The 26,534-nt window shown below is 49.5% G+C and overlaps 1 protein-coding gene across 1 annotated transcript in view; it reads right to left on the reverse strand.

Moving 5' to 3' along the window:
* The window catches only part of LOC135521806 (integrin alpha-10-like), a 98,757-nt gene that overhangs the window by 24,548 nt on the left and 47,675 nt on the right, over positions 1-26,534 (reverse strand). The window contains exons 8-14 of the mRNA XM_064947542.1: positions 18,377-18,527; positions 6,209-6,374; positions 2,859-2,932; positions 2,585-2,729; positions 2,219-2,367; positions 1,913-2,056; positions 1,133-1,339 (exon numbers count right to left, since the gene is read on the reverse strand). Coding sequence (XP_064803614.1) covers positions 1,133-1,339; positions 1,913-2,056; positions 2,219-2,367; positions 2,585-2,729; positions 2,859-2,932; positions 6,209-6,374; positions 18,377-18,527 — 1,036 coding nt within the window. The remainder of the gene's footprint in view (positions 1-1,132; positions 1,340-1,912; positions 2,057-2,218; positions 2,368-2,584; positions 2,730-2,858; positions 2,933-6,208; positions 6,375-18,376; positions 18,528-26,534) is intronic.

A 26,534-nucleotide genomic window follows, 5' to 3' on the forward strand; every position in this document is an offset into this window, starting at 1 on the left:
GGATGATGTGTATGTCTACCTGTTTGTAGTTGTGGATGATGTGTATGTCTACCTGTTTGTAAATATTGATGATGTGTATGTCTACCTGTTTGTAGTTGTGGATGATGTGTATGTCTACCTGTTTGTAATTGTGGATGATGTGTATGTCTACCTGTTTGTAAATATTGATGATGTGTATGTCTACCTGTTTGTAGTTGTGGATGATGTGTATGTCTACCTGTTTGTAGTTGTGGATGATGTGTATGTCTACCTGTTTGTTGTTGTGGATGATGTGTATGTCTACCTGTTTGTAGTTGTGGATGATGTGTATGTCTACCTGTTTGTAGTTGTGGATGATATGTATGTCTACCTGTTTGTAGTTGTGGATGATGTGAATGTCTACCTGTTTGTAGTTGTGGATGATGTGAATGTCTACCTGTTTGTAGTTGTGGATAATGTGTATGTCTACCTGCTTGTAAATATTGATGATGTGTATGACTACCTGTTTGTAGTTGTGGATGATGTATATGTCTACCTGTTTGTAGTAAGTCGCTCTGGATAAGAGCGTCTGCCAAATGACTTAAATGTAAATGTAAATGTGTATGTCTACCTGTTTGTAATTGTGGATGATGTGTATGTCTACCTGTTTGTAGTTGTGGATAATGTGTATGTCTACCTGCTTGTAGTTGTGGATGATGTGTATGTCTACCTGTTTGTAATTGTGGATGATGTGTATGTCTACCTGTTTGTAATTGTGGATGATGTGTATGTCTACCTGTTTGTAGTTGTGGATGATGTGTATGTCTAACTGTTTGTAGTTGTGGATGATGTGTATGTCTACCTGTTTGTAGTTGTGGATGATGTGTATGTCTACCTGTTTGTAGTTGTGGATGATGTGAATGTCTACCTGTTTGTAGTTGTGTATGTCTACCTGTTTGTAAATGTGGATGATGTGTATGTCTAACTGTTTGTAGTTGTGGATGATGTGTATGTCTACCTGTTTGTAGTTGTGGATGATGTGAATGTCTACCTGTTTGTAGTTGTGTATGTCTACCTGTTTGTAAATGTGGATGATGTGTATGTCTACCTGTTTGTAGTTGTGGATGATGTGTATGTCTACCTGTTTGTAGTTGTGGATGATGTGTATGTCTACCTGTTTGTAGTTGTGGATGATGTGTATGCCCTGGCCGTGGTAGACGTATATGGCCCCATTGTGTCCGTCCTCTAGGGGTGCCCCCACCAGCAGGTCAGTGTACCCGTCATGGTTGAGGTCTGGGGCGGAGGCCAGGGCGTAGCCAAACCTAGCATCCTGGAACCTATCCTCTGCCATCAGAGTACCGTTAGACATAAACACCTCCTCCTGAGAGAGAGAGAGGGAGAGAGAGAGAGAGCAAGAGGGAGGAGAGAAAGATAAATGGAGAGAGAGAGGCAGAGTGGAGAGAGAGAGAGGCAGAGTGGAGAGAGAGAGACAGAGAGAGAGAGAGATAGAGAGAGAGGCAGAGTGGAGAGAGAGAGAGACAGAGTGGAGAGAGAGAGAGGCAGAGTGGAGAGAGAGAGAGAGAGTAGAGAGAGACAAAGACAGGCAGAGTATTGAGAGACAGAGAGAGTAGAGAGATAAAGACAGGCAGAGTAGAGAGAGATAAAGACAGGCAGAGTAGGGAGAGATAAAGACAGGCAGAGTAGGGAGAGATAAAGACAGGCAGAGTATTGAGAGAGAGAGAGAGAGAGAGAGTAGAGAGATAAAGACAGGCAGAGTAGAGAGAGAGAGAGAGAGAGAGAGAGAGAGTCAGCAGCTCCCAGCCATTCTTCTTCTTATCCGCTAATATCCTCAAACCCTTTCCCCTCCCTTAACTCTATCTCCCCCCTTTGCCCATCTCTCACCCCCCTCCCCCACACCAGCTCAGTCCTTCCCCACTACTCCCCCCTGTCTCACCCCACTGAGGGAGTAGATGTAGACTCTGCCTGCCTCCTTGTTGCCAGGGCCCAGGTACATGGGTGCAGCCACCAGCAGAACATCAGTAATGCCATCCTGGTCCACGTCCAACCCACACACCTCACTGCCATAGTACGACCCAATCTACAGACACACAGAGACAGAGAGACAGGGAGACAGAGAGACAGAGAGACAGAGAGACAGAGAGATATATGGTGGCGATGAAGAGAAGGGGATTTGGGGTGAGTGAGAGTTTGATTGATCGATACATCCAATGAGGTATACACACACACACACACTAGCTACCTGTTCTCCATTGAGGGCCTGTGCAATGTTGACATCTCCATTGTCACTCAGTTCAAACAGAATGACCTTTCCTTTGTGTTTGAACCTGGGAGCTCCAGCCACATACAGCCTCCTCCAGTCTCCCACTATCACTGACGACACTGTATAGCCTACACACACAGTGATACGTTTAGTGGTATTATGTGTAAAACAGTGATAAGTTGATTAGTATTATGTGCAAAACAGTGATAAGTTGAGTAGTATTATGTGCAAAACAGTGATAAGTTGAGTAGTATTATGTGTAAAACAGTGATATGTTGAGTAGTATAATGTGTAAAACGGTGTAATGTAAAGTGTACATAGTGTAATGTAAGTAAGTTAAGTCACCCAGATAGGCAGCATGGTTCTTGAGCTCCTGGGGGAACTCTGACTCAAAGGCCTCTCTGGTGGGCATGATGCGGCCCTTAGCGCCCTCCTTCAGCACCCCTCCGTCCCAGTCATACGCCCCCACCATCCCAAACAGGATGCCATCCTGAAACACACGCATGGGAGAGGGGGGATAAACATACTGTATAATGACAGATCAGAAATTCAAGTCAATGACATGATGCGCGCTCGCATGCTTGCACACTACGCACACACACACACATGGTGGACTCACATCGAGAACGTGTGTGGAGAAGCCAATCTGGGACATCTCAAACTTGAAGGAGCTCTCGTTGTACCCCAGCGTCCCTGTGACGAAACAGAAACATCAAAACAATGTTTTACAAACCTTTCTAGCACATTTTCTGTAGTATCCAACACAAGTAGTTGAGCAGATCTCTCTGTCTCCAAGCTATTATTTTGTGTCATGTCATTCAAAAATGATTTTATTAAAGTCATGAGTCTGACCCTCTCATGTTTCTGTGCCCAACCACATATCTGTGTGGCGTGGGGGTTCAGTGACTGAGTGAGGGGCTGATGGGACCTCTGCTGAGGTGAAAGTGGAACAGGTTTTCCCTAACCCTAACTCTCAGAGGAAGTTCAGTTGAATGTTTGGTAAATGTTTGTTCTGCCAGTGCCAGGTGGCATGGGACTAAACGTGGCATCCTGTGCTGCCCACTCTGACACATGAATACCGTGATGGGACTAAACGTGGCATCCTGTGCTGCCCACTCTGACACATGAATACCGTGATGGGACTAAACGTGGCATCCTGTGCTGCCCACTCTGACACATGAATACCGTGATGGGACTAAACGTGGCATCCTGTGCTGCCCACTCTGACACATGAATACCGTGATGGGACTAAACGTGGCATCCTGTGCTGCCCACTCTGACACATCAATACCGTGATGGGACTAAACGTGGCATCCTGTGCTGCCCACTCTGACACATGAATACCGTGATGGGACTAAACGTGGCATCCTGTGCTGCCCACTCTGACACATGAATACCGTGATGGGACTAAACGTGGCATCCTGTGCTGCCCACTCTGACACATGAATACCGTGATGGGACTAAACGTGGCATCCTGTGCTGCCCACTCTGACACATGAATACCGTGATGGGACTAAACGTGGCATCCTGTGCTGCCCACTCTGACACATGAATACCGTGATGGGACTAAACGTGGCATCCTGTGCTGCCCACTCTGACACATGAATACCGTGATGGGACTAAACGTGGCATCCTGTGCTGCCCACTCTGACACATGAATACCGTGATGGGACTAAACGTGGCATCCTGTGCTGCCCACTCTGACACATGAATACCGTGATGGGACTAAACGTGGCATCCTGTGCTGCCCACTCTGACACATGAATACCGTGATGGGACTAAACGTGGCATCTTGTGCTGCCCACTCTGACACATGAATACCGTGATGGGACTAAACGTGGCATCCTGTGCTGCCCACTCTGACACATCAATACCGTGATGGGACTAAACGTGGCATCCTGTGCTGCCCACTCTGACACATGAATACCGTGATGGGACTAAACGTGGCATCCTGTGCTGCCCACTCTGACACATGAATACCGTGATGGGACTAAACGTGGCATCCTGTGCTGCCCACTCTGACACATGAATACCGTGATGGGACTAAACGTGGCATCTTGTGCTGCCCACTCTGACACATGAATACCGTGATGGGACTAAACGTGGCATCCTGTGCTGCCCACTCTGACACATCAATACCGTGATGGGACTAAACGTGGCATCCTGTGCTGCCCACTCTGACACATGAATACCGTGATGGGACTAAACGTGGCATCCTGTGCTGCCCACTCTGACACATGAATACCGTGATGGGACTAAACGTGGCATCCTGTGCTGCCCACTCTGACACATCAATACCGTGATGGGACTAAACGTGGCATCCTGTGCTGCCCACTCTGACACATGAATACCGTGATGGGACTAAACGTGGCATCCTGTGCTGCCCACTCTGACACATGAATACCGTGATGGGACTAAACGTGGCATCCTGTGCTGCCCACTCTGACACATGAATACCGTGATGGGACTAAACGTGGCATCCTGTGCTGCCCACTCTGACAAATGAATACCGTGATGGGACTAAACGTGGCATCCTGTGCTGCCCACTCTGACACATGAATACCGTGATGGGACTAAACGTGGCATCCTGTGCTGCCCACTCTGACACATGAATACCGTGATGGGACTAAATGTGGCATCCTGTGCTGCCCACTCTGACACATGAATACCGTGATGGGACTAAACGTGGCATCCTGTGCTGCCCACTCTGACACATGAATACCGTGATGGGACTAAACGTGGCATCCTGTGCTGCCCACTCTGACACATGAATACCGTGATGGGACTAAACGTGGCATCCTGTGCTGCCCACTCTGACACATGAATACCGTGGCATCCTGGGCCCACTCTGAAATGAATACCGTGATGGGACAAACGTCCCTGTGCTGCCCACTCTGACACATGAATACCGTGATGGGACTAAACGTGGCATCCTGTGCTGCCCACTCTGACACATGAATACCGTGATGGGACTAAACGTGGCATCCTGTGCTGCCCACTCTGACACATGAATACCGTGATGGGACTAAACGTGGCATCCTGTGCTGCCCACTCTGACACATGAATACCGTGATGGGACTAAACGTGGCATCCTGTGCTGCCCACTCTGACACATGAATACCGTGATGGGACTAAACGTGGCATCCTGTGCTGCCCACTCTGACACATGAATACCGTGATGGGACTAAACGTGGCATCCTGTGCTGCCCACTCTGACACATGAATACCGTGATGGGACTAAACGTGGCATCCTGTGCTGCCCACTCTGACACATGAATACCGTGATGGGACTAAACGTGGCATCCTGTGCTGCCCACTCTGACACATGAATACCGTGATGGGACTAAATGTGGCATCCTGTGCTGCCCACTCTGACACATGAATACCGTGATGGGACTAAACGTGGCATCCTGTGCTGCCCACTCTGACACATGAATACCGTGATGGGACTAAACGTGGTATCCTGTGCTGTTATTTTACTTCTATCTGCCTTTCACCTTTACTCCATACATTCCCTCCCTTCCTTCCCCTCCCCAATCTGCCACTATCTAGATGCCACAGGTTAGTGCCCTCTCTCTCCCTCCTCACTCAAGACCCCAGCTGGTATACAGAATCTACCTCCCTCATATCCTCCACTCCCTTCCTCCCTCGCTCCCTACAGACTTCAGGGTGGCATAATTTCCTCCCTTGTTCCTGTAAGTGTTGTGATAGCTGCTCACGCCCTTCTTTCCTTTTCAAGGTAGTGGCATCTATCCATCCCTTCCTCTTTCATTCCGTCTGGGATTAAATGTGGCACCATTCCCCCTTTTTTACCTCTTCCTCAATTGAAAGAGAGTAACATCCCTCTCTCTCCTGGCTAAATAAGAAAGCAGTTCCTCCCTGTCTCCAGAACACAGACACCCTTTACCCTCCTTTCTCTTTCCAGCACTTTCACCTCCCTCCCCCTTCCTCTTCCTCTCTCCGGCTCACCCTCTAGAGTGAAGATGCGGTCTCCTAGTGCATCTACGATGTCGTTGAGCGCCGCCTCGTCAGTCACGTTGAAGAAGTATTTGTCGTCAGGGTCGCTGGCAATGTACTTGATCTCACTGATAAACGTCTCAGGGTCCTGCTGCCTGCGGATGTAGTGACCCAATACCTGGAGGGAGAGAGAAAGGGATGAGGAAAGAGAGGGGGGAGAGATAAAGGGGGAGGGAGAGAGAAAGGGATGAGGAAAGAGAGGGGGGAGAGATAAAGGGGGAGGGAGAGAGAAAGGGATGGGGAAAGAGAGGGGGGAGAGATAAAGGGGAGGGAGAGAGAAAGGGATGAGGAAAGAGAGGGGGAGAGATAAAGGGGGAGGGAGAGAGAAAGGGATGAGGAAAGAGAGGGGGAGAGATAAAGGGGGAGGGAGAGAGAAAGGGATGAGGAAAGAGAGGGGGGAGAGATAAAGGGGGAGGGAGAGAGAAAGGGATGAGGAAAGAGAGGGGGAGAGATAAAGGAGGAGGGAGAGAGAAAGGGATGAGGAAAGAGAGGGGGGAGAGATAAAGGGGAAGGGAGAGAGAAAGGGATGAGGAAAGAGAGGGAGGAGAGATAAAGGGGGAGGGAGAGAGAAAGGGATGAGGAAAGAGAGGGGGGAGAGATAAAGGGGGAGGGAGAGAGAAAGGGATGAGGAAAGAGAGGGGGAGAGATAAAGGGGGAGGGAGAGAGAAAGGGATGAGGAAAGAGAGGGAGGAGAGATAAAGGGGGAGGGAGAGAGAAAGGGATGAGGAAAGAGAGGGGGAGAGATAAAGGGGGAGGGAGAGAGAAAGGGATGAGGAAAGAGAGGGGGAGAGATAAAGGGGGAGGGAGAGAGAAAGGGATGAGGAAAGAGAGGGGGAGAGATAAAGGGGGAGGGAGAGAGAAAGGGATGAGGAAAGAGAGGGGGAGAGATAAAGGGGGAGGGAGAGAGAAAGGGATGAGGAAGAGAGGGAGGAGAGATAAAGGGGAGGGAGAGAGAAAGGGATGAGGAAAGAGAGGGGGAGAGATAAAGGGGGAGGGAGAGAGAAAGGGATGATGAAAGAGAGGGGGGAGAGATAAAGGGGGAGGGAGAGAGAAAGGGATGAGGAAAGAGAGGGAGGAGAGATAAAGGGGGAGGGAGAGAGAAAGGGATGAGGAAAGAGAGGGGGAGAGATAAAGGGGGAGAGAGAGAGAAAGGGATGAGGAAAGAGAGGGGGAGAGATAAAGGGGGAGGGAGAGAGAAAGGGATGAGGAAAGAGAGGGGGAGAGATAAAGGGGGAGGGAGAGAGAAAGGGATGAGGAAAGAGAGGGGGAGAGATAAAGGGGAGGGAGAGAGAAAGGGATGAGGAAAGAGAGGGGGAGAGATAAAGGGGGAGGGAGAGAAAAGGGATGAGAAAAGAGAGGGGGAGAGATAAAGGGGGAGGGAGAGAGAAAGGGATGAGGAAAGAGAGGGGGGAGAGATAAAGGGGGAGGGAGAGAGAAAGGGATGAGGAAAGAGAGGGGGAGAGATAAAGGGGAGGGAGAGAGAAAGGGATGAGGAAAGAGAGGGAGGAGAGATAAAGGGGGAGGGAGAGAGAAAGGGATGAGGAAAGAGAGGGGGAGAGATAAAGGGGGAGGGAGAGAGAAAGGGATGAGGAAAGAGAGGGGGAGAGATAAAGGGGGAGGGAGAGAGAAAGGGATGAGGAAAGAGAGGGGGGAGAGATAAAGGGGGAGGGAGAGAGAAAGGGATGAGGAAAGAGAGGGGGGAGAGATAAAGGGGGAGGGAGAGAGAAAGGGATGAGGAAAGAGAGGGGGAGAGATAAAGGGGGAGGGAGAGAGAAAGGGATGAGGAAAGAGAGGGGGAGAGATAAAGGGGAGGGAGAGAGAAAGGGATGAGGAAAGAGAGGGGGAGAGATAAAGGGGGAGGGAGAGAGAAAGGGATGAGGAAAGAGAGGGGGAGAGATAAAGGGGAGGGAGAGAGAAAGGGATGAGGAAAGAGAGGGGGGAGAGATAAAGGGGGAGGGAGAGAGAAAGGGATGAGGAAAGAGAGGGGGAGAGATAAAGGGGGAGGGAGAGAGAAAGGGATGAGGAAAGCGAGGGGGGAGAGATAAAGCGGGAGGGAGAGAGGGAAAGAGAGAGGAAGAGAGAGGGGGAAGAGAGGGAAAGAGAGAGGAAGAGAGAGGAAGAGAGAAAGGAGAGGGAGAAAGGGGTTAAAGTGAAGGGTAGAACAACAAAAGGGAGAGAAAAAAGGGGTTAAATGTAAGGGACAGAAAAAGTGAAAGGGAGAGCGAGAGATAACGTTAACAGACATATTCTCTACGTCTTCCGCCAATAACTCCTCCATGTTTCACAGGGACAGAGAACATTTATATAGAGGGAGAGATATTACTGAGTCAGGACAATCTGAGAGGACAGAGAGAGAGCTGCCAACACCAACCCCGTACAGTACAGTAGAGGACATAACCTGAATCAAGGACAACCACAGAGAGACAACCCTTAAAAGACAAAAAAAACAACAGATAATGCACGTAGGGTCTTAATAAGGGAGTGTCTAAAAATGGAGTCAGCTAAAATGTTTGGGAAATACTGCTCTAGCAAACCGTGAAATGAAAGAATTGGTCCAGACAGGGGGAGAGAGATGACTGGTGTGGTAGGGCTCTCTAGTGTGAGGAGGCTATAGTAACAGCTACAGTTAGTAGTCTGTAATACAGAATAGCCTAAAAACTGCAGTAAGGAGCACATTCCTCCCCAGAAACCCAATCCCAACAATCCTTCCCTGTCACTCTGGCTGCCATCTTAAATAAGGAAATTCTCTGTTTTCAAAGGGGAGGGAGGGAAGGAGGGATGGATGGAGGAATGGAGGGGGGGAGAGATGGAGGAAGGGAGGGAGGGATGAAGGATGAAGGGAGGGAGAGAGGGAAGGAGGAAGGTAAGGGATGGAGAGAGGGAAGGAGGAAGGGAGGGAGGGATTGAAGGATGGATGAAGGGAGGGAGAGAGGGAGGGATGGAGGGATGGATGAAGGGAAGGAGGGATGGATGAAGGGAGGGAGGGCAGGAAGGAAGGAAGGAAGGAAGGGTTTAATGTGAAGGAATCCTACACTATAAATGAATACATGGATATCTTATAGAAGCAGATGAATTCCGTTGGTCTTGTCAGCTGCTGCTGGTTTGTCCTCAGAGTCACGAACGGAGAGGGAGGACAGAAATACAGACAGCGGGAGGTAGCTTGTTAACTATTCAAAACATACAGTGAAGTTATAGCTACTGCAAATGTATATGCACATGTATACACACAGTTGCACAGGCACATGCACACAAACAAACTCACAAACAGACAAACACACACCCTTTGACCCCTCCACTTGTTGACTATAAATTCTGTGTGAGTCGGCAGGCAGGCAGGCTGATGTATAAAACACCACTCAGGCTGTTATTTTAGAGAGGTTGTTGCTCTGCTCTCCCCAAAGGGCTGTTTTCTGTCCTACACACATTGGCAGCAGGACAGAGAGCAACAACATCAAAACATTGTAGCCGTCACAGTGAAACCACGTTTCAGCATCAAGACCCTGGAGATTCTCTCTCTCTCTCTCTCTCTCTCGCTCTCTCTTCAAATCAATTTAATTTAAGGGGTTTTATTGGTGTGCGACACATATGCTTACAGAGAAAATAAATAAACATAAATATGGGTTGTATTTACAATGGTGCTTGTTCTTCACTGGTTGCCCTTTTTTTGGCAACAGGTCACAAATCTTGCTACTGAGATGCACACTGTGGTATTTCACCAAACATATATGGGAGTTTGTCTAAATGCTATGCTCACTAAGTCTGGACATAGTCAGAGTTTTCCTTAAGTTTGGGTCAGTCACAGTGGTAAGGTATTCTGCCACTGTGTACTCAAATAGCATTCGAGTTAGCTCTGTTTTTTGTAAATTCTTTCCAATGTGTAAAGTAATAATTTTTTTGTTTTCTCATGATTTGGTTGGGTCTAATTGTGTTGCTGTCCTGGTGCTCTGTGGGATGTGTTTGTGAACAGAGCCCCAGGACCAGCTTGCTTAGGGGACTCTTCTCCAGGTTCATCTCTCTGTTGGTGATGGCTTTGTTATGGAAGGTTTGGGAATCGCTTCCTTTTAGGTGGATGCAGAATTTAACGGCTCTTTTCTGGATTTTGATCATTAGTGGGTATCGGCCTAATTCTGCTCTGCATGCATTATTTGGTGTTTTAGGTTGTACACAAAATATATTTTGCAGAACTTTGCATGCAGTCTCAAATTGGTGTTTGTCCCATTTCGTGAATTCTTGGTTGGCGACCGGCGCCCAGACCTTAGCCAGATCCTAATTAGTATGTTACATTTTATGTTCCTTTTGATGACATAGAGGGCCCTTCTTGCCTTGTCTCTCAGATTGTTCACAGCTTTGTGGAAGTCCTCTCTCTCTCTCTCTCTCTCTCTCTCTCTCTCTCTCTCTCTCTCTCTCTCTCTCTCTCTCTCTCTCTCTCTCTCTCTCTCTCTCTCTCTCTCTCTCTCTCTCTCTCTCTCTCTCTCTCTCTCTCTCTCTCTCTCTCTCTCTCTCTCTCTCTCTCTCTCTCTCTCTCTCTCCATGCTGGGTGTTTTTGGAGTTTGAGTGTTTGGTGTGGAAAGCTCTATCCTAACTAACTTTCTTGATTCTTTTCTTTACATGTTATTTTCTATGGTGGAGGGTTAATGCAATATTTGTTTTTAGCGGTATCCAAAGTTTTTCTTTTCAAAGTTAGGGTGGAAGAGGACAGAGTAACTTTCCTGGGGGTTGGAAGGTGTAGTGTGAGCAATGGCTTCTCAGCCTAGCGCGGAGGAGACGCTGTCGATACAGCATGGATTCAGGTGTGTTCCTGAGAACGGAGTTAAGGTGGAGGAGGTTCTGCTCGCGGTCGGTGAACAGGTAGGAGCTGAGTTTATACATTCTGCTTCTAGAATGAACAAAGCTGTGGTTGTGTTCATGAAAAGGGCTAATTTGGTCGGTAGGCTAATTGCTAGCGGAATATTTGTAAGGGATGTGTTGGTGTCAATTTCACCTCTCTACCCCTTCAACAAGAGTTGTAGTGGCAAATTTGCCTCCGTTTATTACGGATGATCAAATTAGGAAAGAGCTGAGTCGTTTTGGTAAGTTTGCTAGCGGTTTCCGTGTACTGTCAGCAGGTTTTCAGGCAGATGCCGTTAAGCACGTTGTTTCGTTCAGGAGGCAAGTGTTTATGTTTCTGAACAATAATGAGCAACAGCTAAATGTGCATTTTAAAGTGAGGCATGGGGAGGGGCTCTATGCAGGTTTTGCCAGCACAGATAGTCTACGGTGTTTTGAATGTGGGGATTTGGGGCACAAGAGCTTTGCGTGCCCACATAAAGGCCATAGAAAAGGTGAGGGTACAAGCGCAAGTGGGGGAAATCGAGGTCAAAATGCAGGGGGTAAGGAGATGCAGACAGCAGAGGCTGGGCCTAGTCAGTCTAGAGATGGTGGTGTAGATGAGGCTGGGTCTAGTCAGGCTAGAGATGGTGGAGAAGCAGAGGCTGGGTCTAGTCAGGCTAGAGATGGTAGGGTAGTGGAGGCTGGGTCTAGTCAGGCTAGAGATGGTGGAGAAGCAGAGGCTGGGTCTAGTCAGGCTAGAGATGGTGGGGTAGCTGAGGCTGGGCCTAGACATGCTATGGAGGGTGGTGTAGCTGAGGCTGGCCCTAGTCATGCTATGGAGGGTGGTGCAGATGATGCTGGGTCTAGTCATGCTATGGAGGGTGGTATAGCTGAGGCTGGCCCTAGTCATGCTATGGAGGGTGGTGTAGCTGAGGCTGGCCCTAGTCATGCTATGGAGGGTGGTGCAGAGGATACTGCGTCTAGTCAGGGTATTCTAGTGGATGAGGAGAGTATAGTGGGGAAGTGTAAGAGATTAGGGGGGGAGGAGGAGGGTGTCAAGAGGAAAAGGAAAAAGGGTGTGAACAAAGGCACCATGGAAATGTTGCCTGTTGCTGTGGGTGAGGCCCTAACCAGAGAGAAAGGGCAGGTGGTCAGGGTGGGAGATAGAGAAGAGGAGGAAAGTGAGTCTGAGGAAGAAGATGAGGAGTTATTTTTTTCAGACTCCTCTTCAATTGGCCCGGAGCTGACAGCTAGTCAACCAGAGGGGTCTAAGTACACGTTGAGGGAACTGACACGGTTCCTGAATGAGACTAAGGGGAAAAAAGTTAATCTTGAGGCTTTTTTTCCTGATCCTAGAAAGTTTGTAAGATCAGTACAACATGCTATGAGAAATGAGGGGCATGGTGTCCTCTCACCCAGGAAACGGTTTAGGTTGAGGAAGTGGGTCACAACAGTGCGTAAAGGTTTACCTTCAGACACTGTTTAAATGTTTAATTTCTTACTGACACTGGGGCTTTTTGAGCTTTGCTATTGGTCTATTTCTCTGCTTGCTTTTCTCCCAATTCTTATGGAGACTCTTCGGGTAGGCTCGCTCAATATAAATGGCGCCAGAGATGCGGGAAAGAGGAGTGTGTTGGGTGAATATGTAAAACAAAAAAAAGTACAGGTGTTGTTTCTGCAGGAGACGCATAGTGATGTAGTGAATGAAGTTGATTGGGGGCTCTGGTGGAAAGGGGCAAGTGTGTTGAGCCATGGGACAAATCTTAGTGCAGGTGTGGCAGTCCTTTTTGCACCGGGTCTGGCTGTAAAAATTTGCTCCTCAAAGGAGGTGTGTAGGGGTAGGTTGCTTGTTGTTAAAGCAGAAATTAACAACATGTGTTTTGTCTTTATAAATGTGTATGCGCCTAACACAGGGAGAGAAAGAGGGGTTCTATTTGGGAGTCTTAGACAGGAACTCTCACAAGTAGCGCCTGAGGAGACGCTGGTGATCGGAGGTGACTGGAACTGTACAATGGATTTTACAAAAGACAGAAATGGGGAAGAGCCTCATTCAGTGTCAGTGGGAGTGTTAAGGGACATCTTTAATCAGTTTGACCTAGTGGATGTTTGGAGAACTAAACATCCAAACACAAGACAGTATACGTGGGTGAAGGTTTTGGGGCTAGGGTGAGTGCAGCTCGACTTGATCGTTTTTACATGTCCAGGAATCAGAGCAATAGGCTGCTGGGTGCTACCATTCTCCCAGTGGGGTTTTCGGATCACCACATAACCATGGCTCGGCTGTCTATTTCACCAGGGCCCCGGCAGGCATCTTATTGGAAGTTCAATGTAAAGCTCTTACAAGATGCCACTTTTTGCTCAGGTTTCCAGACTTTTTGGGAAAGATGGGGGCAGCGAAGAGAGGAGTATGAGTCTCTGAGTCAATGGTGGGATGTGGGGAAAGTGCAAATTCGGCTTTTCTGTCAACAGTACACAGCTCTCTCATCCTCAGAGGCCAGGAGAGTATTGGGGGAACTAGAGCGGTGTATTAGTGAGATGGAGGTAGAGATGGTGGGGCAAGGCAATGTAGGCCTCCAGGCTAACTTAGCCGAATTACGTAGGGACCTGGGCAGTTTTTTCCAGGTTAAAGCAAAGGGAGCACTTGTAAGAGCTAGGTTCTCCATGCTCAAGGAGATGGATGCTCCCAGCTCCTTCTTCTTTGGTTTGGAAAGACAGAGCAGTGAAGCCAAGGGTATGCATTGTCTACGGCTGTCTGATGGGCGGGTGACCTCTGTGGTGGGGGAGATGCGGGAGCGGACTGTGGAGTTTTATACTGAATTGTATAGGGCAGAAATGTGTGATCCTATGTGTGCTCAGGTCTTGTTCACAGGACTCCCTAAGCTCTCTCGGGCACAGAGGGATGAAATGGACATTCCTCTGTTGTCACATGAACTGGCAGAGGCAGTAAGCCAGATGTCCCCCGGTCGTGCACCCGGGGTCGATGGACTTCCAGTGGAATTTTACAAAAAATTCTGGGGAACAATTGGACAGGATTTCTTTTGCGTGTTGCGAGAATGCGTCGGGGTAGGAGAGTTGCCGATGAGCTGCCGTCGGGCGGCTCTGACTCTCCTGCCCAAAAAAGGGACTTGTGTGAACTTAAGAACTGGAGGCCTGTGGCATTACTCTGTGCGGACTACAAGATTTTTGCCAAGGTCCTCTCTAACAGACTGAAGTCCCATCTGGACTCTATAATACACAAGGACCAGACATATTGTGTACCGGGACGCTCAATCACGGACAACTTGTTCTTGATTAGGGACATGTTGGACTTGTCGAGAGGTTCTAATGTGAACTTTGGACTGGTCTCTTTAGATCAAGAGAAGGCTTTTGATAGAGTGGATCATGAGTATCTGTTTAATGTGATGTCTGTGTTTGGGTTTGGGAAGAGTTTTGTGACCTGTGTGAAGCTGTTGTATGCTGGGGCGTCATGTATGGTTAAGGTGGGAGGGGGGCTCAGTAGGCCAGTCTGGGTGAGACGGGGCATTAGACAAGGATGCCCTCTATCTGGGCAGCTGTACACACTAGCCATTGAGCCTTTTTTAGGACTGCTACGCAGGAGACTGCAGGGAGTGTGCTGGACAGGCATGGATGTGGTGACAGGAATAGCAGTCTCAGCATATGCAGATGATGTTTCTGTGATGGTCAGGGATGGGCAAGATATGCAGGAACTAGAGACCAGTCTGAAGGTGTACGAGGGAGCTTCATCAGCTAAGGTAAACTGGGGAAAGAGCAAAGCTCTGTTATGTGGGGCATGGGGGGATAGGGCTCCTCCTCTGCTTCCAGGGGGTTTGCAGTGGGGTTGTGAAGGGCTTAAAGTGTTGGGGGTGTACCTGGGCTCGGAGAGGTGGGTCAGCAAGAACTGGGAGGGGCTGTCACAGGCAGTGGTGTCAAGACTGGCCAGGTGGAGGTGGCTCCTGTCCCAAGTGTCATATAGAGGGAGGGTGCTGATAATCAACAACCTGGTGGCATCTTCCTTATGGCATAAACTGGCTGTCCTCATCCCCCCGCCGGTCTGCTTGCAGACCTGCAACGCAAGCTGGTGGACTTCTTTTGGTCGGGACATCACTGGCTGAAGGCAGCAGTTTTGTACATGACCGTCCACGAAGGAGGACAGGGCCTGGTGGAACTGGAGAGCAGGATGGCTGCTTTCCGACTAAAGGCGGTGCAGAGACTGCTGTACCACACTGATGTTGGCTGGAGGGAACCAGCATGCGCGCTGCTGAGGAGAGCTGGCGGATTAGGGTTGGACCGGCAGCTGTTCCTCATGAAGCTGGAGAGGCTGAGTACAGCAGGTCTCTCAGAGTTTTACTCTGCGGTGCTGAGGGCCTGGCAGCTGCTAAGGCCCACACGAGAAGGGGGAGTGGAGCCTGGGCAGTGGGTGTGGGAGGAGCCTATCTTCCACAACCCAGCCATCCCTTTGAGATCGGTTCAGTCGGCCACCCTGCAGAGGCAACTGATGGCAGGGGGTTTACAAAGGCTGGGTGACCTGAGACTGCTGGGAGAGGAGGGGTGGAAAACCCCGGAGATCTTGGCGCAACAAACAGGAATAACGTCTCTTAGGCTGCTGGAGAGATTCCTGGAGGAGGTCCAGGAGGCACTGTCTGAGCCGGTAAGGGGGTGTTTGAGAGGCCAAAGGGAGAGGGGCCACCAATGTTCCCGCCACTGCAGGTGACGGCAGAGACTGGGGACTGGCAAGGGGGTCTGGAGGACTTGTTAGATTTTAACACTCCGAGCCTGGGGGAGTTTGAGGATGTGGGAGGTAAAGCCCTCTACAACCTCTGCGTTAAGGTAAGGAACATTAGAAGCCTAACAGGAGTGAAGGCACATCAGTGGCAGGGGGTATGTGGGGCGGAGAGTATGGTGGGTTTTAGATGGAGGGCGCTCTACAAACCCCCAGTACCAAAGAGGTCAGGGGACCTCCAGTGGAGGGTTCTTCATGGAGCCCTGGCCACTAACAGCTGGTTGGCACGGGTTGATCCGGGAATTGGGCAGGGGTGTCCTTTCTGTCAAATGATAGAAACTGTAATTCATGTGTTTTCTGTGTGCACCAGGTTAATGCCATTAATGTCTCTGTTGGAATGTCTGTGTGACAGGTTGGGGGTGGTTTTTGCTGTTGGGATGTTTATAATGGGATACAGGTATTCGAGTAAGGAGAAAGAAAAATGTGTTTTGTTGAATTTTTTGTTTGCTCAGGCAAAGTTAGCTATTTGGCTAACAAGGAGGAACAGGGTCAAAGGTGGGGGGATAACAGACCCTTTACTACTGTTTAATGGGATGGTCTCTGCGCGGCTTAGGGTTGAGTTTGAGTTCTATAAAATGATCAAATGTGTGGAGATGTTTGAGGAGATATGGTGTGTTGGGGGGGCTGTCTGTATTGCTGGGGAAGATGATTTGGATATACGGTTGTAGGAGAGGGTTTTTGTGTTTTTGTGGTGATTTGTATCATGTGGTAGATGGAAAGATGAGTATGGTACATGTATGCAGTACAGGATATATTTTTATTTTTTATTTTAGGAGGGGGGGGGGTGAGTTTTAAATGAATTGAGAATATTTCAATAAAGAAAGACCAAAAGTCAAAGTCTCTCTCTCTCTCTCTCTCTCTCTCTCTCTCTCGTGTGGTTCCTCTGGTGACAGTGGCCCTGCAGGTCCCAGTGTTTATATTGTGGTTCCTCTGGTGACAGTGGCCCTGCAGGTCACAGTGTTTATATTGTGGTTCCTCTGGTGACAGTGGCTCTGCAGGTCCCAGTGTTTATATTGTGGTTCCTCTGGTGACAGTGGCCCTGCAGGTCACAGTGTTTATATTGTGGTTCCTCTGGTGACAGTGGCTCTGCAGGTCCCAGTGTTTATATTGTGGTTCCTCTGGTGACAGTGGCTCTGCAGGTCCCAGTGTTTATATTGTGGTTCCTCTGGTGACAGTGGCCCTGCAGGTCCCAGTGTTTATATTGTGGTTCCTCTGGTGACAGTGGCCCTGCAGGTCCCAGTGTTTATATTGTGGTTCCTCTGGTGACAGTGGCCCTGCAGGTCCCAGTGTTTATATTGTGGTTCCTCTGGTGACAGTGGCCCTGCAGGTCCCAGTGTTTATATTGTGGCTCCTCTGGTGACAGTGGCCCTGCAGGTCCCAGTGTTTATATTGTGGTTCCACTGGTGACAGTGGCCCTGCAGGTCACAGTGTTTATATTGTGGTTCCTCTGGTGACAGTGGCTCTGCAGGTCCCAGTGTTTATATTGTGGTTCCTCTGGTGACAGTGGCCCTGCAGGTCCCAGTGTTTATATTGTGGTTCCTCTGGTGACAGTGGCCCTGCAGGTCCCAGTGTTTATATTGTGGTTCCTCTGGTGACAGTGGCCCTGCAGGTCCCAGTGTTTATATTGTGGTTCCTCTGGTGACAGTGGCTCTGCAGGTCCCAGTGTTTATATTGTGGTTCCTCTGGTGACAGTGGCCCTGCAGGTCCCAGTGTTTATATTGTGGTTCCTCTGGTGACAGTGGCCCTGCAGGTCCCAGTGTTTATATTGTGGTTCCTCTGGTGACAGTGGCCCTGCAGGTCCCAGTGTTTATATTGTGGTTCCTCTGGTGACAGTGGCCCTGCAGGTCCCAGTGTTTATATTGAGGTTCCTCTGGTGACAGTGGCCCTGCAGGTCCCAGTGTTTATATTGTGGTTCCTCTGGTGACAGTGGCTCTGCAGGTCCCAGTGTTTATATTGTGGTTCCTCTGGTGACAGTGGCCCTGCAGGTCCCAGTGTTTATATTGTGGTTCCTCTGGTGACAGTGGCCCTGCAGGTCCCAGTGTTTATATTGTGGGCTGGGGAAGAGTCTCCGACTACTCAGCCACTGGAGTCTGTTCCACCACACCACCAAAACCACATCACTCGACACTTGATGGTGTGTGTGCATGTGTGTGTGTGTGTGTGTGTGTGTGTGTGTGTGTGTTAGGGGGGTGGGGTGGGGCAGGAAGACATAACTGTTGATACCCACTGGGTTATTTTAAGGAGCCAGAGGGGTTCAGTTAGTGATTTGCTGGGGCTATTTTAAAAACCACAGGCATTATTTCAGGCCAGTTTGAGGCTGAATGGGCAGGATGGCTAGCTCTCACGTTATGCAGGGTATGTGAGGTGGTATGGTGGAAAAGCTGTTTCAATACAGCTATTTCAGGAGTGGGGTTGGTTGGTGAGACTGTCTGCCATATTGGTTAGCGAGTTTTGTGGTGTAGCAGACATGCCACATTCATGTGCTCTATGAAACAGTGTGTGTGTGTGCGTGTGCATGTGTGTGTACTCACAGCGATTGCATATCTGGTTATGTTTCTCTTCTCACACTCCTCCAGAGCGTCGGGTAGCTCCTCCCCATCATGTGACTCTCCGTCCGTCACCACGATCATGACCTTGGTGGCCCCCTCCCTCGCCCCCCGCTCAGGGCTGAATGCCTCCGTACTGGACAAAGACAGATATAAAGAACTTTATTAGGTAAATATCACAGTGCTGTTGTCAGCATGTTAAAACAGCACATACTGGTTCAAGACCCAAACTGCTTACATGTACATTCTCTTTCCGTTGCCTTGAACCAAACCACAATAAAACACAAATATTGTTCTAGAGTTGGATCTGAAACATCATGGCCTGAAGTAGAGTATCTCATGACAAGCTGTAGACCACACTATTTGCCAAGAGAGTTTTCATCTATTTTTTTCGTGGCTGTTTATATACCACCACAGACGGGCACTAAGACCTCACTCAGTCAGCTGTATCAGGAAATAAGAAAACAGGAAACCGCTCACCCAGAGGCAGCGCTCCTAGTGGCCTGGAACTTTTATGCAGGGAAACTTAAATCCATTTGACCTAATTTCTATCAGCATGTTAAATGCGCAACCAGAGGGGAAAAAAATTCTAGATCACCTTTATTCCACACACAGAGACGCGTACAAAGCTCTCCCTCGCCCTCCATTTGACAAATCTGACCATAATTATACACTCCTGATTCTGGCTTACCAGCTAAAATTAAAGCAGGAAGCACCAGTGACTCAGTCTATAAAAGAAAGTGGTCAAATGAAGAAGATGCTAAACTACAGGACAGTTTTGCTAGCACAGACTGGAATATGAATATGTTATGGGATTCTTCCGATGGCCTTGAGGAGTACACCACATCAGTCACTGGCTTTATCAATAAGTGCATCGAGGACATCGTCCCCACAGTGACTGTACATACCCCAACCAGAAGCCATGGATTACAGGCAACATTCTCACTGAGCTAAAGTTTAGAGCTGCCTCTTTCAAGGTGCGGGACTCTAACCCGGAAGCTTATAAGAAATCCTGCTATATCCACAGACGAACCATCAAACAAGCTAAGTGCCAATACAGGACTAAGATTGAATCATACTACACCGGCTCCGACGCTCGTCAGATGTGGCAGGGCCTGCAAACTATTACAGACTACAAAGGGAAGCACAGACGCGAGCTGCCCAGTGACACGAGCCTACCACTAAATCACTTCTATGCTCGCTTCGAGGCAAGCAACACTGAAGCATGCATGAGAGCATCAGCTGTTCCAGACGACTGTGTGATCATGCTCTCCATAGCCGACGTGAGTAAGACTTTTAAACAGGTCAACATTCACAAGGCCCCTGGGCCAGACGGATTACCAGGAAGTGTGCTCCGGGAATGTGCTGACCAACTGGCAGATACCAACATGTTTCAAGCAGACCACCATAGTCCCTGTGCCCAAGAGCACTAAGGTGACCTGCCTAAATGACTACAGACCTGTAGCACTCATGTCTGTAGCCATGAAGTGCTTTGAAAGGCTGGTCATGGCTCACATTAACATCATTATCCCAGAAACACTCCCTCTGCAACTGGATCCTGGACTTCCTGACGGGCCGCCCCCAGGTGGTGAGGGTAGGTAGCAACACATCTGCCACGCTGATCCTCAACACTGGAGTCCCTCAGGGGTGCGTGCTCAGTCCCCTCCTGTACACCCTGTCCACCTACGACTGCATGGCCAGGCACAACTCCAACACCATCATTAAGTTTGCAGATGTCACAACAGTGGTAGGCCTGGTGACCAACAATGACGAGACAGCCTATAGGGAGGAGGTCAGAGACCTAGCTGGGTGGTGCCAGAATAACAACCTATCCCTCAACTTAATCAAGACAAAGGAGATGATTGTGGACTACAGGAAAAGGAGGGCTGAGCAGGCCCCCATTCTCATCGACGGGGCTGTAAATCAAAATCAAATCAAAAATTTTATTAGTGTCATGATGTTGGCCTCTTTGGGTATAGCAAGCCCCATCCCCCTCTCCCTGCCTCCCCCTTCCCTCCTTCAACTAGGTTGCTGTGGTCAGAGAGACGTCGTAAATTCCTGAGGAACAAAGCAATTCCTGTGGTGGTGAATCTCTTAAAAGAAGGGTTGGAAATCCAAACGTGGATCACGTTAAAATAATCCATCAATCTCAATTGCTTGGGTCTCATTCAATTTATTTATTTAAATTGTCGGACATACCTTTCTAGGTTCTTCCAATTAAATGAGACACCTTAAACTTTGCAATAGTATCCTAGATGAACCAAGTTCCCAGGTGAATTTAAAGTTTAATTCCCAGATAGCCTATACAGGTTTTATTATTCATTAAATTTGATCAATCAGTAAAATCTGCTTCTGCAAAGCACGATCAATCAGTCCCACCTCCAGCGAGAATCCCATATGGCTGTGGCCTGAGGGGAAAGTGTACCATAGTGGTAAATGTACCTAACATTATCTTTATGATAATCCAGCAATTTCAATTGCTTGGGTATTATCGTCTCATTCAATTAATTTATTTTAATTGTTGAACATACCTTTCTTGTGATACAATGCGTCTCGGTGAGAGGTGTAGGAGTCAGGCGCAGGAGAGCAGGGATGTCTGAGAAGCGTGTTTAATAATATAGTCCACCAATACAAAAATGGCACAGACAAAAATCCCCCAAAAAAACTACGCTCTCGAATACTCAGAAACTCGTGCAAACGCACGGAGTAACAAACACAGTTCCGACACTTTACATACACGTGCGTAATAGTGAAAACAACAAACATCAAATACAATTGAGCGCAATACACAAAAGTCTAATCCTGCACGAATTAAGGCTGGTAACAGGTGCCCTATATACACACAGAAATAAACGCAATTGAAACCAGGTGTGAAAAGGAACACAGACAAAACAACTAGAAAAGGAAAAAGGGATCGGTAGCGGCTAGTAAGCCGGCGACGCCGAGCGCCGCCCGAACAGGGAGAGGAGTTACCGTCGGTAGAAGTCGTGACATTTCTAGGTTCTTCCAGTTAAATGAGACACTTTAAGCTTTGCAATAGTAACCTAGATGAACCAACTTCCCAGGTTAATTTAAAGTTTAATTCCCAGATTGTTACGTACTTGAGTGAAGACCCAAAAGCGGTTTTAACAGAAAACAGAGTTCTTTAATAAAAAACAGGAATGGCATAAATCCTCTTCCAACGTTGACAATGGAACAAAAAGAACGTAGTATAGTGCAGGATGCACCTGCCAGGCAGACTCCGACAGGATAGGACAAGGTGGAAGCAAACGAGACGACAGCTTGCTTCTGGCATCAAAAACACAAACAAGAATCAGACACTGAAAGTAGCAGGAACAGAGAGAGAAATAGAGACCTAATCAGAGGGGGAAGAGAGAACAGGTGAGAAAGAGTGAATGAGCTAGTTAGGGAAGATGTAGAACAGCTGAAGAATGAGAGACAGAGAAGGTAACCTAAAAAGACCAGCAGAGAGAGACAGAGTGAAGAGAAAGGACAGGAACAGACATAACAAGACATGACAGTACCCCCCCCACTCACCGAGCGCCTCCTGGCGCACTCGAGGAGGAAACCTGGCGGCAACGGAGGAAATCATCGATCAGCGAACGGTCCAGCACGTCCCGAGAGGGAACCCAACTCCTCTCCTCAGGACCGTACCCCTCCCAATCCACTAGGTACTGATGACCACGGCCCCGAGGGCGCATGTCCAAAATCTTACGAACCCTGTAGATGGGTGCGCCCTCGACAAGGATGGGGGGGGAGGGACGAGCGGGGGCGCGAAGAACGGGCTTAACACAGGAGACATGGAAGACCGGGTGAACGCGACGAAGATAGCGCGGGAGAAGAAGTCGCACTGCGACAGGATTAATGACCTGGGAAATACGGAACGGACCAATGAACCGCGGGGCCAACTTGCGAGAAGCTGTCTTAAGGGGAAGGTTCTGAGTGGAGAGCCATACTCTCTGACCGCAACAATATCTAGGACTCTTGGTCCTACGCTTATTAGCGGCCCTCACAGTCTGCGCCCTATTACGGCAAAGTGCCGACCTGACCCCCTTCCAGGTGCGCTCGCAACGCTGGACAAAAGCCTGAGCGGAGGGGACGCAGGACTCGGCGAGCTGAGATGAGAACAGCGGAGGCTGGTACCCGAGGCTACTCTGAAAAGGAGATAGACCGGTAGCAGACGAGGGAAGCGAGTTGTGGGCGTACTCTGCCCAGGGGAGCTGTTCTGACCAAGACGCAGGGTTACGAAAAGAAAGACTGCGTAAAAATGCGACCAACAGTCTGATTGGCCCGTTCGGCTTGACCGTTAGACTGGGGATGAAAGCCGGACGAGAGACTGACGGAAGCCCCAATCAAACGGCAAAACTCCCTCCAAAATTGAGACGTGAACTGCGGGCCTCTGTCGGAAACGACGTCAGATGGAAGGCCATGAATTCGGAAAACATTCTCGATAATGATCTGAGCCGTCTCCTTAGCAGAAGGGAGCTTAGCGAGAGGAATGAAATGAGCCGCCTTAGAGAATCTATCGACAACCGTAAGAATAACTGTCTTACCCGCTGATGAAGGCAGTCCGGTGATGAAATCTAAAGCGATGTGAGACCACGGTCGAGAGGGAATGGGAAGCGGTCTGAGACGGCCGGCAGGAGGAGAGTTCCCAGATTTAGTCTGCGCGCAGACCGAACAAGCGGCGACAAATCGACGCGCGTCACGTTCCCGAGTGGGCCACCAGAAACGCTGGCGAATGGAAGCGAGCGTACCCCGAACGCCGGGGTGGCCGGCTAACTTGGCAGAGTGGGCCCACTGAAGAACGGCCGGACGAGTAGGAACGGGAACGAACAGAAGGTTCCTAGGACAAGCTCGCGGCGACGGAGTGTGAGCGAGTGCTTGCTTTACCTGCCTCTCAATTCCCCAGACAGTCAACCCGACAACACGCCCTTCAGGGAGAATCCCCTCGGGGTCGGTGGAGACCTCAGAAGAACTGAAGAGACGAGATAAAGCATCAGGCTTGGTGTTTTTGAGCCCGGACGATAAGAAATAACAAACTCGAAACGAGCGAAAAACAGAGCCCAACGAGCCTGACGCGCATTAAGTCGTTTGGCTGAACGGATGTACTCAAGGTTCCTATGGTCAGTCCAAACGACAAAAGGAACGGTCGCCCCCTCCAACCACTGTCGCCATTCGCCTAGGGCTAAGCGGATGGCGAGCAGTTCGCGATTACCAACATCATAGTTACGTTCTGACGGCGATAAGCGATGAGAGAAAAACGCGCAAGGATGGACCTTGCCGTCAGAGAGAGAGCGCTGAGAAAGAATGGCTCCCACGCCCACCTCTGACGCGTCAACCTCAACAACAAACTGACTAGAGATGTCAGGTGTAACAAGAATAGGTGCGGATGTAAAACGATTCTTAAGAAGATCAAAAGCTCCCTGGGCGGAAACGGACCACTTAAAGCACGTCTTAACAGAAGTAAGGGCTGTGAGGGGAGCTGCCACCTGACCGAAATTACGGATGAAACGACGATAGAAATTAGCGAAGCCCAGAAAGCGCTGCAGCTCGACGCGTGACTTAGGAACGGGCCAATCAATGACAGCCTGGACCTTAGCGGGATCCATCTTAATGCCCTCAGCGGAAATAACGGAACCGAGAAAAGGGACAGAGGCGGCATGAAAAGTGCACTTCTCAGCCTTCACATAAAGACAGTTCTCCAAAAGGCGCTGGAGGACGCGTCGCACCTGCTGAACATGAATCGAGAGAGACGGTGAAAAAATCAGGATATCGTCCATGTAATCGAAAACAAAAATGTTCAGCATGTCTCTCAGGACGTCGTTAACTAGTGCCTGAAAGACAGCTGGAGCGTTAACGAGGCCGAAAGGAAGAACCCGGTATTCAAAGTGCCCTAACGGAGTGTTAAACGCCGTCTTCCACTCGTCCCCCTCCCTGATGCGCACGAGATGGTAGGCGTTACGAAGGTCCAATTTGGTGAAAAACCTGGCTCCCTGCAGGATCTCGAAGGCTGAAGACATAAGAGGAAGCGGATAACGATTCTTAACTGTTATGTCATTCAGCCCTCGATAATCCACGCATGGGCGCAGGGACCCGTCCTTCTTCTGAACAAAAAAACCCCGCTCCGGCGGGAGAGGAGGAGGAGACTATGGTACCGGCGTCGAGCGAAACCGACAAATAATCCTCGAGAGCCTTACGTTCGGGAGCCGACAGAGAGTATAATCTACCCCGGGGGAGTAGTTCCCGGAAGGAGATCAATACTACAGTCATACGACCGGTGTGGAGGGAGAGAAGTGGCCTTGGAATGACTGAACACCGTGCGCAGATCGTGATACTCCTCCGGCACCCCTGTCAAATCGCCAGGCTCCTCCTGTGAAGAAGAGACAGAGGAAACAGGAGGGATAGCAGACATTAAACAGGTCACATGACAAGAAACATTCCAGGATAGGATAGTATTACTAGACCAATTAATAGAAGGGTTATGGCGCACTAGCCAGGGATGACCCAAAACAACAGGTGTAAAAGGTGAACGAAAAATTAAAAAAGAAATGGTTTCGCTATGATTACCAGAGACAGTGAGGGTTAAAGGCAGCGTCTCACGCTGAATCTTGGGGAGAGAACTACCATCTAAAGCGAACAAGGCCGTGGGCTCCCTAACTGTCTGAGAGGAATGTCATGTTCCCGAGCCCAGGTCTCGTCCATAAAACAGCCCTCCGCCCCAGAGTCTATCAAGGCACTGCAGGAAGCAGATGAACCGGGCCAGCGGAGATGGACCGGAAAGGTAGTGCGTGATCCAGAAGGAGAGGCCTGAGTAGTTGCGCTCACCAGTAGCCCTCCCCTTACTGATGAGCTCTGGCTTTTACTGGACATGAGGTGACAAAATGACCAGCGGAGCCGCAGTAGAGACAGAGGCGATTGGTGATTCTCCGTTCCTTCTCCTTGGCCGAGATGCGGATACCCCCAGCTGCATAGGCTCAGCATCCGAGCCGGCGGAGGAGGGTGGCAGTGATGCGGCAGGTGGCAGTGATGTGGAGAGGGAGCAACGGAGAACGCGAGCTCCTTTCCACGAGCTCGGCGACGAAGATCAAACCGTCGCTCTATGCGAATAGCGAGGGCTATTAAGGAGTCCAGACTGGAAGGAACCTCCCGGGAGAGGATCTCATCCTTAACCTCGACGAGGAGACCCTCCAGAAAACGAGCGAGCAAAGCCGGCTCGTTCCAGTCACTAGAGGCAGCGAGAGTGCGAAACTCAATAGAATAATCCGTTATGGATCGATTCCCCTGACATAGGGAAGACAGGGCCCTGGAAGCCTCCTCCCCAAAAACAGAACGGTCAAAGACCCGTATCATCTCCTCCTTAAAGTCCTGAAACTGGTTAATACACTCAGCCCTCGCCTCCCAGATTGCCGTGCCCCACTCACGCGCCCGTCCGGTAAGGAGAGAAATGACGTAGGCGATGCGGGCTGCGCTCCTGGAGTAAGTGTTGGGCTGGAGAGAGAACACCACATCACACTGAGTGAGGAATGAGCGGCACTCAGTGGGCTCCCCAGAGTAACAGGGCGGGTTGTTGATCCTGGGCTCCGGAGACTCGGAAACCCTGGAAGTGGGCGGTGGATCGAGGTGGAGTTGGTGAACCTGTCTTGTGAGGTCGGAGACTTGGACGGCCAGGGTCTCAACGGCATGTCGAGCAGCAGACAATTCCTCCTCGTGTCTGCCTAGCATCGCTCCCTGGATCTCGACGGCGGAGTGAAAAGGGTCCGGAGCCGCTGGGTCCATTCTTGGTCTGATTCTTCTGTTACGTACTTGAGTGAAGACCCAAAAGCGGTTTTAACAGAAAACAGAGTTCTTTAATAAAAAACAGGAATGGCATAAATCCTCTTCCAACGTTGACAATGGAACAAAAAGAACGTAGTATAGTGCAGGATGCACCTGCCAGGCAGACTCCGACAGGATAGGACAAGGTGGAAGCAAACGAGACGACAGCTTGCTTCTGGCATCAAAAACACAAACAAGAATCAGACACTGAAAGTAGCAGGAACAGAGAGAGAAATAGAGACCTAATCAGAGGGGGAAGAGAGAACAGGTGAGAAAGAGTGAATGAGCTAGTTAGGGGAGATGTAGAACAGCTGAAGAATGAGAG

This window comes from Oncorhynchus masou, chromosome 30 (genome assembly GCF_036934945.1).
Source record: "Oncorhynchus masou masou isolate Uvic2021 chromosome 30, UVic_Omas_1.1, whole genome shotgun sequence".
In the NCBI taxonomy this organism is placed as follows: Eukaryota; Metazoa; Chordata; class Actinopteri; order Salmoniformes; family Salmonidae; genus Oncorhynchus; species Oncorhynchus masou.